The sequence below is a fragment of the Acanthopagrus latus genome, chromosome 5, assembly GCF_904848185.1.
Source record: "Acanthopagrus latus isolate v.2019 chromosome 5, fAcaLat1.1, whole genome shotgun sequence".
NCBI lineage: Eukaryota > Metazoa > Chordata > Actinopteri > Spariformes > Sparidae > Acanthopagrus > Acanthopagrus latus.
The window spans coordinates 3593304-3608821 of NC_051043.1; the positions used below are offsets into that span (position 1 = coordinate 3593304).

Here is a 15518-nt window from a genome sequence, read left to right on the forward strand (position 1 = left end):
AACACCCTGCACGTCGCTCTCCCCTTTGCTGGCTGTTACAAACAGGAAAAATGCCCTCTGTGTGGACTAAGATGTAACTTCTACCAAAAAACTTACCAGGACATCACATTCTGAACCTTTTATGTTTTACTGAACATTACTCATGACAACGCATGACAGTGCACCATTTTTTACATCTTTATTGTGTTAGCAAAACAGTTCTCACTAGACTTACTTCCTGCATTTTTTTTGGCACTTCCTTGCAGCATTTGTAACACGGACTGCTAAACTCAAAACATTACTGCCCCGTTGTGGCTGGTGTTAGTCACTGTTCACAATTTATAATTCATCATATAACAAATAAAATGATTCCACATTTATAATATGTGACCTTTATAGCTGTATGCTTTTAACTATATAAATTACTCTATCAGTGAACTAAGAAAAAACCTAGTGCCTTACCACCTTTTATTGGCCATTCCTAATCAGCCAAACCACCATCACCTGGATAGGCAGGAGGCCAAGCATCAGCCACAGTAACACATCCAGGCCAGCAGAGGGGGCGCATGTAACAACCCCACACTAAGATACTGAACAATGGCCCTGACAGAGAGAAAGAGAAAAAAACTGATTAACACAAACACACATTACACATTACATGTGCGACAGCGCGTCAGCCACAGTATTATCCCTGCCACGGATATGTCTGACGACCACACTGGAAACCTGCACACACAAACTCCAACTCATCAAGCATCTATTTTTGTTACAAATTCCATCCAGAAAAACGATGGGGTTATGATCCGTATAAATGATCACAGGAACACTAGAGGAGCTGATATAAACTTTGAAACGCTCAAACGCCATAACAAGGGCCAATGCTTCCTTTTCGACCATCGAATGCCATTTCTGGTGACAGTTTAACTTTGAAAAGTAAGAAATTGGATGCTCAACCCCATCCAAGTCCTCTTGGAGGAGAACAGCACTCACACCAATGTCACTTGTATTGACAGCTAACTTAAACGGCAGGTCATAACGAGGTGTGGAAAGGACAGGTTCAGTCAGTCCGTAAGAGGATCTTTGTCGGCACAAATGCTGACTGACCAGGACCAGGCTAACAGACGGTGGTGCAACTTCAGCACCGGACAGCGCCCCAGCAGTCACAAAAGCCTCATCAGTCTCTGACTTGGATTTCTCATCAACCTGAGCGAAAGCATCTGGAGACTGCCTGACAGAGACCAGCGTTACATCTGGTGTAACCAACACCTTTCCCCAAGACAAATCATTCCCCATCACAAAAGTAACCCCCTTAATCGGGAACTCAGGGCGGACCCCCATAGCAATCTGACACAAGGTCTGACTACACAAAGACATTATGTAGTGGCACACCTATGTTGGTCATACCAACATCTTTAACTGGAACATTTGAACCAATAGTGGACTCGTTACTGAAAGGCCTCTAGGATGAACAACTGGGAGGCTACAGTGTCCTGCAGGATCTTTATAGGCACCCTAACACTCTCACATGGCAATGAGACAACCCCATCCATAACAAATGACACAAAGTTACCCAAATCACTGGACCCAGACATCACAGGTACATCCCGCTCTTTTCCCAGTTTGTTTATCAAAGCTACTGGTTTTCCATTTTGCTTTGTCAACACCAGACAGTTTGCCACAATATGACCTGTTTCCTTACAATAGTAGCACATTACATCCTCTCTCTCCTGCTCATGGTCCCTGTCAGTGGTCCGTCACTGATCCGTCAGTCCACTAAATCCAGTAGATGCTGATTATAGAATTTGACCACATGTGAATTTGGTTCTAGCCACAACCAGAGCCAACATTAAAGTGACCAGGTTTCTGGTGCGGTCAGCTGTCAGTGTTGTGTCATTCACACAGGGCCAAGCAGCGCCGGTGTAAAGGTGAACCACTTTGTAATTCACACAGGAGCTGTGGCTCCTAAAGAGGCATGTACCTATACATCATGATGATGATGTCTGTGTGTTTTCAAGGTGTTTCCCTGATGTCCCCCTGTCAAGCTAAACGTGCAGACTGTTGATAATCATATGGATGCTGTTTCAGTGTGTTGTGATGGAGATCCTGACTCACCAAACATCCTGGAAAGCGACAAAGTTACATTTTGGGCTCTAAATTACATAATTACATAATCTCCATCAGTAAACTGGGCGCTGTCTGACACTGTCACTCTCGGGGAGGGAGGCTGTTTTCTGGGGGAAAGTTCACTGAAGTCTCAGTCTGGAGGGCTGATTGTTGCAGAGATTTGTTTCCAACACAAACACTTGATGAGTTAAAGTATTTTGCAGAAATGTGATGTGAAGAGTCCCTAGGATATGTGGGAAGACAAACAGGAGGACGGATGCTTCTCCACGTATATCTGCGGTATTCCCCGCATCCAAACAGCAGTGTGAATGGGGCTTGTGTGCCAACCACTCTGTTACCTACAAACGGTGTCCACCTCTGTGCTGAGCTGCAAATCTCGTGGATGACAATTATAGAATTTGCCGACATGCAAATTTGGTTCTAGCCGCAACCAGAGCCCCCACTAACTCTGGACACGACAAATCTGGTCACAGTTTTTCCCTCAGTTGTCTGACTTGGAGATACACTATGGCATTGTAGGCTTTCTCACTTGCATTGCTGAACACATGAAGAACTTGGCCTCATTCATGTTGTACCTTGTCAGCTCGATACTACCCGTAAATGACTCTCTGATGCAGCTGAATTAACTTTGTGCACCATTGCTGACACTTTTGAAGGAGGTTGTCTAGCAGTTTCTCATCCCAGCTGATGACCTTATGCCAAATATCCTGAAGGAGACATTTGCATACTGCTACCAAGGCAGCAAGAGATAATGCAGACAAGAGGTTAATTCAAGATTCAAAGATTCCAAGTGTTTATTGTCATATGTACAGTAAGGAAACATGTTTCTCTGTACAATGAAATTCTTCCCTTGCTGTCCACAGAATGTCAACAATGTAAAAAGACAAACAATTACAAAATAAAGCAATTTTACAAGCCACATGTGATGAGTAAAGAAAAAAAAGAAACAATTAAAGTTGCAAGCAGCTGTCAGAGGGCATGCGTTTACTGGACCTTGTCTGAATTGGTGAAATAACACTGTCTGTGTCCACTATGTGGTGCTAGAGATCACCCAATATGTTATGTCGTAGTGTATGATTTGGAGAAAAGAACCTGTAAATGGCATGTAATTCGGATGATGTTTGTCCGCACTGCTGATTGACATGAGGCTGACTTCCTGTGTCCAGTGGGTGGTGCTATGGATATGACACAGTACTGATGCAGACGTATTCAGGGCGAAACCCCCTACATGTGTAAAGAATTTGGTGTAGTTGCGAAAGTGTATGTTGGAGTTCTAAGGACTTCCTGCTTAATGGTGAAGCAGCAAAATCAACTGAACCATTACGCCCACCAGGGATAACAAAGACAAAATAATTTGATAATTTCTTCATCTTCAAGGTCTGAGGATGTACTGACTGAATGTGGTGTTAAATCTGTAGGAGGAGTTTGTTAAAGTACAAGCCAAGAAAATGGTGTCATTTGGCAGCAAAATCTTAACTGTGAATAAAAATGGCAGACTTCCTATTGGACTGAGGGTATGTCATAATACATATGCATGCTGACTGTCGTGCATGTATATGCATGGAGGCAGTGGGGTTTCACGCTTGAAATCTTCCAGGGGGCGCTGTGGAGCTATCTTGTCACTGAGGCCCAGTGACAAGGCCCAGATCCTGGCAGATATAAATGTCTGTGACTTGTGATGAATGTGCAAACTTTCACTTTTTGGTGACATGGCCCAGTATTAAGGGCCATTTTTTACCAGATGTAACATGTGTGCGGAGTTTGGTGAGTTTTGGTGTAGGTTTAGGCCAGCAGACATACGCTTCTTTTTCGCAGTTGAACACTTTGAACTTACAGAAACAATAGGGTCCTCGCACTGATAGTGACTGGGCCCTAATAATAATGTAACAGAGTTAATCTGAGCATAAATACAGCCACTGTTGGGCCCTTTTTACCAGCTTTGTGGTGTTCAGTGACCAAGTGAGGTCATCACTATGTAGTTCACACATGGAGTATGTATGTATTATGTTAAATACATTTTATTATTTCATGTCCACAGGGTTACCCTGGAGCAGTTGGTCTGACTGGGAGACCAGGTCACATGGGGCAGATGGTAAGGCTGATTCATGCCACAATGTTTTAGAACAAACTAATGTAATATTGTATTAATGACTTCTGAGTACTCATGGGTTGGAATGTAACATATTGAAGGTTTTTCTAGTTACATGAGTGCTCAGTATATTGTTTCCTGTCTTCATGCAAAATACATGTTTAGTTTAAAATTAAATCAGGCTGATTTATTTTAGAGGTTTAAGGTGGGTCATTTTTGACCCATAGGACAGCAGGAGTAAACAGAATACAAAGACTTCACGAGGGTTAAATACTGGACAACCAATGATGTAACACACTTGTAAACTGTAATCTCATCCAAAGTACATATAAAGTATAAATAACTTAGATCAGCAGCAAACCCCAAACTAAATTGTATTGATATTTACATGACAGCTGTTAGATATTTGCTGCTTTAAGACTTAAGCTATCAGCCGTGCAGTGATTAAGTTCATGTGTAAAGTTGTTTGTTCAGTGTTTTCTACGCCTGTTGTGCAGGGAGATGCTGGTGTCAGAGGGCCTCCCGCCTCTCCAGGAAAGACTGGACCTCCAGTTAGTATTTGGTCAAATTGAGTGCATAGAATGCTCATTTTTAACCTTCAACTGAATATGCTGTTGTGGTGGTCAGAAAGGTCTCTGTATTGATTAGTGTTTGTATTGAAACATTGTTTTCTCAGGGTCTGCAGGGCCCTCCTGGTAAGAGGGGGCCTGTGGGACCACAGGTGAGAACATTACTTTTCTAGACCCTAGAAATTCATCACCATCCAAGATAATATGAGTATAACCTGACATTATTGTTATTTGCTTAATCTTTCCTTCAGGGTCAGCAAGGGGAGATGGGACCCAAAGGCGTTATGGGACTGCCAGTAAGTAGGTCTTTCACTTAAGGTTCTTTCAGGCTCAGTACATCCATCCAGTCAGTCAGGGAGTCTGCTGAGTCTGTTTATTTTCTGTCTGCTTGATTCAAGGATGTATTTATCGCTCCCAGTGCACGCCTCCAGGTTGTCTTTTACCACTATTCCACAGCTCACACAGTTAATCTGAATGACAGTATGAATGCAGATATTTTTTAGTGAAATAAGCAAATATAGATGCAGATACATATGGTAGTTAGTATTACAGCTCAGGTTAATTAATCTTCCTCGCTGCAGCGGCCCTGGGCTCAAGTCCCAGCCTGGGGCTCTTTGCTGTGTGTGCCCTCCCAGTTTCCTGTTATCTCCAAAGCTGTCCTAGAAATCACACAAAAGCCAAAAAATAATAATAAAGAAACAACAAAGAAATTGGGGTTTAGGGAGTTGTTTAGGAAGTGATTAAGTTTGGATGCATCAAAACAGTCAGATCCAACACTTAGCACAACCTGAAATGCATTAAACATCACATCTTGAGTAATGTAAAGTAAAGTAAAATGAGATTTTACACAGTTCATTGATTATTTTTGCTTTGTTTTTAATGGCTTCAGGGCCCTCCAGGCCAGCCAGGACCAAAGGGTGGCATGGGTATCCCTGGTCCTTCAGGGAGCAAGGGGCTTCCGGGGCCATCAGGCGCAGATGGACTGAGAGGATTTCAAGTGAGTGGGTACTCTCTCCTCTCCCTCCTCTCCCTTGTGATGCTGCTCTCAGTACAGAATGTACTGTATGCTGTTCATTGTATTTTTCTTTTTTGTGAAATCACTTTTTCCTCTGATTAGGGAACAGCAGGGATTATTGGACCAACAGGTCAGGTTGGAGAGAAAGGAGAGCAGGTAAATGGTTTTGGCATGCTCTTCAAGCTTGAAGACATTGAATATTGGAATATTGGAAAAGTAATGTGAAGGTGTGTTTTATAATATCTACAGGGAGCAGTTGGTCCTGCTGGTGATACTGGTCATCCAGGTCTGAATGGGCAGCAGGTCAGTCAAATACTGATGACACTTTACCGATTAGAAGACAATATAATACACTTTTAAAGAAATGCAATGTAGAGTATATAATACTAGGGGGCCTTGCTAATTCACTATTCAGTGATAAGTATGACTGTGCTTTTCATGTCAGGGTCATCCAGGGCCAGCTGGTGAAGAAGGATCTCCTGGATCAAAAGGTGACCAGGTCTGTGACATCATTCCTGAATAGCATTTAACACAAATAAACAAACAATGATGATGTCATGGGGGTGTCATGGTGTCCTTAAACACTGGAGTTTCTTATACATCACCACAGACAGATTAAGTTATACCTTTGCAGGTCAGCAGAAGCAACACTGTAGCTTGTATGAAGTTGCTCGTAAGTGTCAATTGTTGTTCAGCTACTCCTGTTGATGTGTGATGAAGCTTGACTAAGAACATTTTAGCCCATTTATAGCTATTGGCTTAAGGCCACGTTCAGACCAGCAAAAACCTTAAACCAGGCTTTTTCTGCAACATGAGACAACATGAGACATAATCAGATGATATAGTTGCCTCCATGATAACTTTCCTAAGTTGTAAAATCCTGTCTGCGACTATCACAAATGGTTGTGTTTTGGTCAGATAAACCTTTAAATGCATTAATGTGGTTTCATCAGTATCTTAAACAACTCACCTGTACCAGCACAGCCCCCTGCTTTGTTTTATTGCAGGGCTGTCCCCACTATTAGTTGTTCAGTAGTTTTTCTGGTGTATTCATAAACAGAAACAAAGTAAAATGAGTCAGTGACAGGGCATGGAAGTCTTTTCAGGCTGAAAAAGAATATACTAGAGACGGACTGGTGATCAGTTCATCAGTTCTGTATTATTACATGAGAACTCATGGGTCAGTCCACATCCATCTTCAAAACTTGCCCTTTATTTTGATCTCAACTAAACACCTGTGAAAATTTTCCTGCAGATCATGTAACTCAGACGAAGATGCAGACAATGTCAGACATCTGTCAAACACTGTGTTATTCTGAAATAGGGAGCACTGGGCCCCCAGGGACAATCAGGGCGCAAGGGACCAAAGGGGGAGCCAGGACCTCAGGGCTCCCACGGGCTGCAGGGTGAGCCTGGGCAGAAGGGCAAAGAGGTTAGATGTATTGTCATTCCATGCAACCATTTGTTCTAGGGCTGCAACTAATGATTATCATTGTTATCAATTAATCTGCCTGTTATTTGATGATTAATCATTTGGATCTATAATGCATTTGAAAAATGCCCATAATAATATTGTGTGACTCCATGAAATGTCGTGTTTTGTCCAACCAACCACAAATATAATATAATATTAAATCTGCTATCTTGTACGAAGAAAAGCAGGAAATCTTAGAATTGTTAAATTTCTCAATTTTGCATGAAAATTACTCAAATCTTTAATTGATTATCACATTCTTTGCCAATTAATTTTCTGTCAGTCCTGTCAGTGTGCTGATGGTTCTTCATTTTCTTTCTTTTGCAGGGTGATGATGGAGAGCCTGGTGTTCCTGGGGATCCCGGTACTAAAGGAACAAAGGTCGTCTCAATTTTGTATTGTTAGCTAACGTGTCTTTTTAGGCTCAGACCTACAAGTAGTAAATAGTTTGGGTTTTTTGAAGTGGGGTCATATAAAGTACCTATCTATAGTTGGTCTGTTCACTACCATAATCACCGATCAGCGCAGCCTCAGTTTGGAGAAGCGGAGAGCCGCTCCAGCCCAGATGCTCAGCTTTGTACTGCAGTGACCGGAGTCCAGATGCGAAGGGAATTTTAACCACCTGAATAGGGATAGAGAGGTTCTATGGTTGAGAAAATGTAGTGCCAAAAGAAAGGGCGGTCTGACGGCGATGTAAATTTTCTCTATACAGCATACACTTGAACTGATATAGATTTTTTAGATGGGCCTTGTTTTAGGTGGTTAAAATTTGCTTTGCAAGTAATCACTAAAATTATGTGTTTTCACAGGGAGATAAGGGTAATCGTGGCCTATTGGGATCAGATGGGCCTCCAGGAGTCCCAGGCATACAAGGACCAAGAGGGTCAAAAGGAGAAAAGGGTTACGCAGGTTTAATGGTAAATAAGCCCTAATACCTTTTTATCCATTAGTCTGTCTGTATCATCATCAGTTTATCTACTGTACAGTACTTGTGTAGGAAATACACCACTGGGTAATAATTGCAATTACTCACTGGATATTGATGGCACACTCATAAATAGGGCACCACCTCCGTTATTTGAATGATCCTGAGGGAAATCACTCAAGATATGATAGATAGATAGATAGATAGATAGATAGATAGAGAGAGAGAGAGAGAGAGAGAGAGAGAGAGAGAGAGAGAGGTGGGGGGGGGGGGCTCCTAGGCCCATATGCTGGAAAAACAGTCAAAAGCAGGTGAAAAGTGAATCAGAGACTGATACAGGGTCTCTGTAATGCAGAGACAAGAGGACATGTCCCTACTCTTGTCTGCCTCACTATTTATTTATATTTTCAGGGTCAAGGAGGTCTGATGGGGAAGGTTGGACCATTTGGCTTATTGGGACTACAGGTAAGTCACCTTTACAGGGTAACGTTATTATTTTATTAAGCTTGGCCCTGTAGTTTTCATTGAGTGGTGTCATTTTTCATACTGGCATTTATCTCATTTTAAAATCAAAGTCCAACTGAAATTTTCAAGTTCATTTTTGTATACCACAAAGTTCCTGTTTGTAAATGACTTTCCATGTGTTCTGTAGAAAAATTAAAATTAAAATCACAAACAAAAGAAGAAATGTATAAGTATGTGTGTCATGATGCACCCTACCTGGAAATTCGAGGCTGGTGTTGTCCTTACTTTAAATAGGAGGATCAAAAGAATGCAAAAATCCAAAAATGCAGAGACCAAATATTGGAAATCAGATGAATTCAGGACAGAGTTCTTGTGGGAGTAGGGTTATAGGAAGATAGATATGAACTATGAAGATAAACTAATAGCAACGCCAGCAGCACTGTTATAATTACAATACAAGACAGAACAATCTGCCACTGCAAGAGAACGGGATAATATAGCAGAGGCTGAAGAGTAGATGATATGCAGGTGTTAAATGATGATAGCTGCTATTAAATGGTGACTGCTCTGAATGTGCATTTTTTTTCAGGGTTGGCCAGGTACTTTTGGGAGTCCAGGACCTGATGGGCCACAAGGACAGAAGGTTCACAGACTCACTTTTCAAGTTCACATTCAACTTTATTTGTCCCCAAAGTGCAATTGCCTTTGCAGCAAAGAGTATGACAGAAAAAGCAACAAAAAAACATGACATTACAAATGCTTAGCAGGACTACATCAGTGAGCAAGCATAATCATCAGGGCAGTAATAAAACCCAATGATGACTATCCTACATTCCCTCTCAATCCGGTTTGACCAGCATAACACTTATTTAATAGTACATCGACATAATCAGCTCAATCTTCAAGCGACAGCAAAGTGCTATTGTCCAAAAAGCATCCTCAAAATCAATTTGGAGTTTTTCAAGTCCGTCTTGTTAACAGTTGAGATAGTTTATGCATAACCATCACAGTATACACTCTCATTATGTAACAGAAACATATGCATTTCTCAATTACCTGACACAAGCACTGATGGTATTCATATTCCCCTCCAGATGAGATTTGCACTCAAACGTGCTGGTATAAAGTTTTCAGTTAAAAGTGATTATAGTGGTAATATGTCACCACTGAACCCAAGGGTAATGTGCGATCTCGCAGTTTCGCAGTTTTAAAGAAATCAAATCACTCTCAGAGTAGTAAAACGGATTTATGAGATGTATGTGGTGAATTGTCCTCTCTACAGGGACACAGAGGTCCTGCTGGTTTGACTGGTGAGCCCGGGGCTCCAGGCTCTAAGGTACACAGCACTTCTGCCAAATAATCATAGTTGTAATGTCAAGCAGCAGTCCACTTACTGTAAGTATTGGCCTCATTACTTTCACTCTGCACACTGTCTGACTGCAGGGCATGGCAGGAAGCCAAGGTATGAAAGGTGACCTGGGAAACCTTGGACCAGTGGTAAGTGAAATACATCATGATGTGACAAAGCCAACTGGCCAGTGCCCCTTCGGGTGTTTTTATGTATGCTCAAATAAGCAGAAACTAAAGAAAGAATTTCTTAACTTAAATATGATACATCATTTTACTTAACCCCACTAGAATCTCCCCACCACACCAAAAGAAACAATACCTCAGATCCTGGTAACTAAAGAGCCCTTCCCCATCCCTACTTTGGTTAATTAGTCCCAGTTGATTAAAAGGAAAAAAACATCAGTGTGGACAGGTGAAGCTACAGCACCAGTAAGATTTTGAGTGCACAGACTGACATATTAGAGATGACACCATCCAGGAGAACCACACCAGTCTTGAAGAATATACTCTATCAACAACTGTGTTAATGATGTAGTGACAAGAAAATAAAATCATTCCCTACCCAGAAAGCTTGGGTGAACAAAGATATGAGGTCAGGTGACAAGGAAGCATACAGCATTACCAGAGTGAGTGTGAAGTGAAGCATCAGGAGACTGGAGAGAGACCTGGGATATGTGGCAGCTGATCCAAAACATCACCAGGGTCTTGACCAGCTGGCATTCAGAAGCTAACAGGTCCACAGTGTATGTCATATACACTGTGCTTCACCAGTCTTCAGACACTTTGAAAATAACAGCAACTATATCACAAACAGGGTTTCACACCACTGTGAGGAAACTTACCACCTCCAGTCATTTTGATGACAGAAAAGTGGCAGATAGGAAGCTGTTTTGACTGCAGCAGCTGAACTAAGAAGTGGTTGCCACCAATGTGAACACATATATTTTGCTCAGAGTGCACTGGGCTGGAGTGCTGCCAATAACTGCCTGTCGTTGGCTAAAAACGGGTCGGCATGATGGAAATAGTCACCATCGCAGATCAGAAGCAAACATGGAGGACCTGATAATGTGTCTGGGACATGTGTCTGTCCTAACTTTAATGTACATATACATACAATATACATTTATATTTGTGGATTTTTGGATGGGTTTTACCAATACAATGATGCTCACTGAAGCACCTGCCTGTCATCACAGCCTCGGACCACAGCCAATTTTACAGATTCTTTGCTCTCTAGTGGAATCCTCTTGCAGATGGGCAGTTGTCAGGTTTCTTGTTCATTTCAACTCAGTATTCAATATAATCACACCTGTGAAACTGAATGCCACATTTAGTTCTCAGACGCTGGGTACCACACTACTCCAAACAGACCACAGACAGTTTGGATTGGCATTCACACCCTCTCCACTGTACTTTTGAAGACATGGGCAGCACTCAGCAGAGTTGAAGGAGAAAAAAGACCTGGTGTTGACCACAGACATTAGGGGTGGGGGAAAAAATCGATTCACATAAGAATCACTATTCTAATCATCCACAATTCTGAATCGATTCATAAACTTCAAAAAACGATTTTTTTGTTAACGTTCTCCTGTCTCTCTGCGCGCCCCCACGGGCTTGCCTTTGTGTGATTACATTATTGGAATCAGTTTATTTAAAAATCACATTATCTTATACAACCTGTATTGTTTTGATGCCATAATTTGCCTTAACACACTATGCATTGTATCAATTTTTTAATCGAGAATCAATTTTGAATCAAATCGTGACCCTAAGAATCAAATCGAATTGTGAGACACCCAAAAATTCACATCCCTAACAAACATGTGTTGATTGAGTTCTCACATTTAATTTTCAATAAATACATTTGTCACAAGAAAAAAAACACAACATCAATGTCGATAAAGTAAGAAAGAAAAAGTAGAAACGATTTTCAAGCGCTCTTAGCATAATATGCTTTGCTATTTATTAAGCATACCTAAGTACATAAGTGCTGTGATGTAAGTGCTTGTCTTTGACAATTGCATTTATGTTTGTTTTAGTTTTTTTGAGGGGTGGGGGGGTGATAGGGAGTCATACTATGCGGGGTCCACCACAGAGGCACCAGAACAGTGAAGAGTCATGCCTCTGCTGAGCCACCTTTGTTTGCTCTCAGCGATGGCGGTACCAGCCAGCCCGCTGATGAGGTGGAGCAAAGTGCATGCACTGGTGGTCTGACCAGTGTTTGAAGTTAGATGTGTGCAGTTCCGTCAATGGCCTTGAAGGCCAGTACAGTGGTCTTGAATCAGACGCGGGCTGCAACAGGAAGCCAGTGGAGGTCACGGAGGAGGGGGATCCCATGGGTAGAAACTAGGTGCACTGGAGCATTCTGGATACACTGCTACAGTTTAGTTCCTCCTTTGATCTTGTTCTGTTAGCAGTCAGTAACTCCTACCTTGAGGTTTCATTCACAATTCAAAACTGTGTGCACACTCTGTGTTGTTGTATCCAAATATGGTGGACACTTGCAGATATGATGTATGAGTGACCACAATAATGCTCCTGTTTGACCTGTGTCATTTTGTTTTATTGAAATTGCTCACTACCATCACCTCCTTTCTGACTTCACCTCAACAGTATCAGCAGCCAAATCTGCCTTCTACCTGCCAAAGATCAACTCCTCTGCTTCCAACCCCAGGAATCTATTCTCATTGTTCTCTTCTCTCCTCACCCCTCCTCCTCACCTAACTTCAGGCATTATTCCAGCTTCTTTCAAGACAGCCACTGGAAAGCCCACTGCTAAAGAAACCAACCCTAGGCTCAGCAGACATCCCGAACTACAGACCTGTATCTCTTCTTTCATTCCTCTCTAAAACCCTGGAACGCGCAGTCTACTACCAACTGTACTCCTGTCTTTCAGAAAATGGCCTCCTTGGCCCTAATCAGTCAGGCTTCAGGACTGGTCACTCCATTGAGACGACCCTCCTCACAGTGGCTGAGTCGCTCCGTGCCGCCAGAGCCTCGTCCAACTTGTCAGTCCTCATTCTCCTCGACTTATCCTCCACGTTTGACACAGTCAATCACCAAATCCTCCTCTCCACTCTGGCTAAACTTGTCATTGCTGACTCTGCCCTAACCTGGTTCACATCATACCTGACAAATCGCACTTTTCAGGTCACATGGAACGGCTCCTTGTCCAAACCCTGCTTTCTGGAAACTGTCCCACACACCCCAGCGAGAGCACTTTGCTCTATTAGCTGGCCGGCTGGTACCCCCATCGCTGAGAGCAAACAAAGCCCACTCAGCAAAGTCACGACTCTTCTCTGTTTTGGCACCTCAGTAGTAGAATGAACTTCCGACCAATCACAGGACAGCAGAATCACTCCCCATGTTCTGCAGAATACTCAAGACTCATTTGTTCAGACCTCCAGTTATCCAAAACTTGGTTGGATCTTGCCAGCTGCTGCTTATGGCTACATTTTCTGTTTGAGTGCAGTGTGGAGGGGCTACAACTGCATTTCAATGTGCAGTCCTCTATTTTGAAATGACAATAAAAGCTGAAACTTGAACTTGGATTTTCGTACCTCTATGACTTGAAAAGGAGGAGTATTCCATTGCCATACATATGGCAATACAACTTTTTCTCTTGATGCAGTAGGTACTGAGGAATAGTCTTATACTTTAGAGGCAAACTTTGAATTTGACCTATACATTTTTGAGCTGCCGTCTCACAATATAAATTTGACATTTCAATATCAGATTTCCCTTTTCAGCTTCTATTTTATTTTCAACATTAGGTGAAATTATCCTCCATAAATGGCACCGACCCTGAAAGAGCACCTGAGCTGACTGCTTCCTTGCAAATAATGATTTTGCACTCATGACTCAAGACATCTGGTGATATTTTTGTGCGTCAGGGGTCTACAGGAGTCAGAGGACGAACAGGTAGTCTTGGTCCAAAGGGTTTTTCTGGACCTGAGGGCCTGAGAGGACAGCATGGACAGAAAGGGGAGCCTGGAGCGGAGGTGAGAAACCAGAGTATTCTGAGTGCTTCGTCTGAAAGGGACTCCCATAAATAAGAACCTGAGATTGTAGCTCCATGCACAGAAGCATAATGATGTCTTATGAATGACTGATGGTGAATGTCCACCCATCTGTTTGCAGGGTCCTGATGGCCAGCCAGGAGAAAGAGGACCTCCAGGATTACCAGGACCGGAGGTAAGACCAGAAACCACCGCTGAAGGGGCACAGATGTGGAGGTTCCAGAGGATGTTGCATTGATACAGCATATATATTTAGAGACTAAAGGAATAATTTACAGCTGTATGATGCCAGTGTCATCCAAAGATACAGCTGGTGGATAAACCTTTATTAATAGAATGCTTGATGTGGTCGATCTGGTCCATGATATTTTTTCCATTTCATGGTGAATATTTAGTTTGAGCTCTTAAGAAGATTTTGTGAAACACTCACAGCTACATGCATTTTGATATGGAACTTATCAGAATGTAGAGTGGATCTGTTAAATGATGTGGTTAGCCTTATTTTCTCTGTAATCACATGCACTCTTTGGATGTTTTTGCAGCTGAATATGACACAGTGTACCTTGTAATTTCTGTAAAATCATCAAGATTGCACTATTGCTACCAATGCTACAAGTCCAATGTTGATTAAAAGCTGCTTTCATGCAGACTGCTGTTTTTCTATCAATTCTTGGTGCTGCAACTGAGTCTGTTTTGGAGTGGGCGTTTGTTAAGGTAAAACCACAAATGCCCACTTCAAAGCAGAGCTAATTGAATCCTTATATCTGGGATCTTGCTCATAAAGTGTCTATGCGAGGCTTGTTAAATAATATGAATAGATGGATATACCACAACATGAACATGCACTGTAGTACACCCTGTCATAAAACCAGCACTCTCATTTGGTTGTGGCCCCCCAGCAGGATAATGTGCCCGGTCTCACTGCAAAAGAAAAACTGTTCAGGAATTGCCAGAGGAACATGAGAAAGAGTACTGAAAGCAACAGAGTCCATGAGAAACATGGTCACTAGCACAAGCATGCTAACATAATTTTAATACCAGTGTTGTGCAGCCTGAACAAACACTCTGCTGCATTTATGTTCTCCAGGGTCTCGTGGGTGAGATGGGACTTCAGGGTCCTGGTGGCGCTCCAGGACCTCAGGTCAGCACTGCTTCTTACACCAGACACACACACACACGCACACACACACACACACACACACACACACACACACACATACACACACGCATGTTGAGTATTACAACAAGATTCAACATTTTCATCTCTGTTCTCTTCAGGGACTGAAAGGTAGACCTGGGCTGGAGGGAAGAAAAGGACAAAAAGGTCAAAAGGTCAGCTCACACCTCTCTGTCTATACATATACGTCTATTGATTGACTCAACATCAGACAGCTTGCTTCTCTAACATAAATCATTGCAGAACTAAGGTGCAATCATTGCAGAATAAGAGAAGGCAGTATCTACCTGCCTTTTCCATCTATTAATAAATATAACGTGCAGGGTCTAAGT

The 15518-nt window shown here is 42.3% G+C and overlaps 1 protein-coding gene across 3 annotated transcripts in view; it reads left to right on the plus strand.

Annotated features, from left to right (window-relative positions):
• si:dkey-61l1.4 (collagen alpha-1(I) chain) overlaps nucleotides 1-15518 on the plus strand; it is a 76008-nt gene that overhangs the window by 49018 nt on the left and 11472 nt on the right. For all 3 annotated transcript variants that reach the window (XM_037099295.1, XM_037099294.1, XM_037099296.1), the window contains 19 exons: nucleotides 4142-4195; nucleotides 4690-4743; nucleotides 4869-4913; nucleotides 5013-5057; nucleotides 5651-5758; nucleotides 5879-5932; nucleotides 6026-6079; nucleotides 6222-6275; nucleotides 7101-7208; nucleotides 7578-7631; nucleotides 8060-8167; nucleotides 8587-8640; nucleotides 9230-9283; nucleotides 9923-9976; nucleotides 10084-10137; nucleotides 13884-13991; nucleotides 14131-14184; nucleotides 15097-15150; nucleotides 15288-15341. In XM_037099295.1, coding sequence (XP_036955190.1) covers nucleotides 4142-4195; nucleotides 4690-4743; nucleotides 4869-4913; nucleotides 5013-5057; nucleotides 5651-5758; nucleotides 5879-5932; nucleotides 6026-6079; nucleotides 6222-6275; nucleotides 7101-7208; nucleotides 7578-7631; nucleotides 8060-8167; nucleotides 8587-8640; nucleotides 9230-9283; nucleotides 9923-9976; nucleotides 10084-10137; nucleotides 13884-13991; nucleotides 14131-14184; nucleotides 15097-15150; nucleotides 15288-15341 — 1224 coding nt within the window. The remainder of the gene's footprint in view (nucleotides 1-4141; nucleotides 4196-4689; nucleotides 4744-4868; nucleotides 4914-5012; nucleotides 5058-5650; nucleotides 5759-5878; nucleotides 5933-6025; nucleotides 6080-6221; nucleotides 6276-7100; nucleotides 7209-7577; nucleotides 7632-8059; nucleotides 8168-8586; nucleotides 8641-9229; nucleotides 9284-9922; nucleotides 9977-10083; nucleotides 10138-13883; nucleotides 13992-14130; nucleotides 14185-15096; nucleotides 15151-15287; nucleotides 15342-15518) is intronic.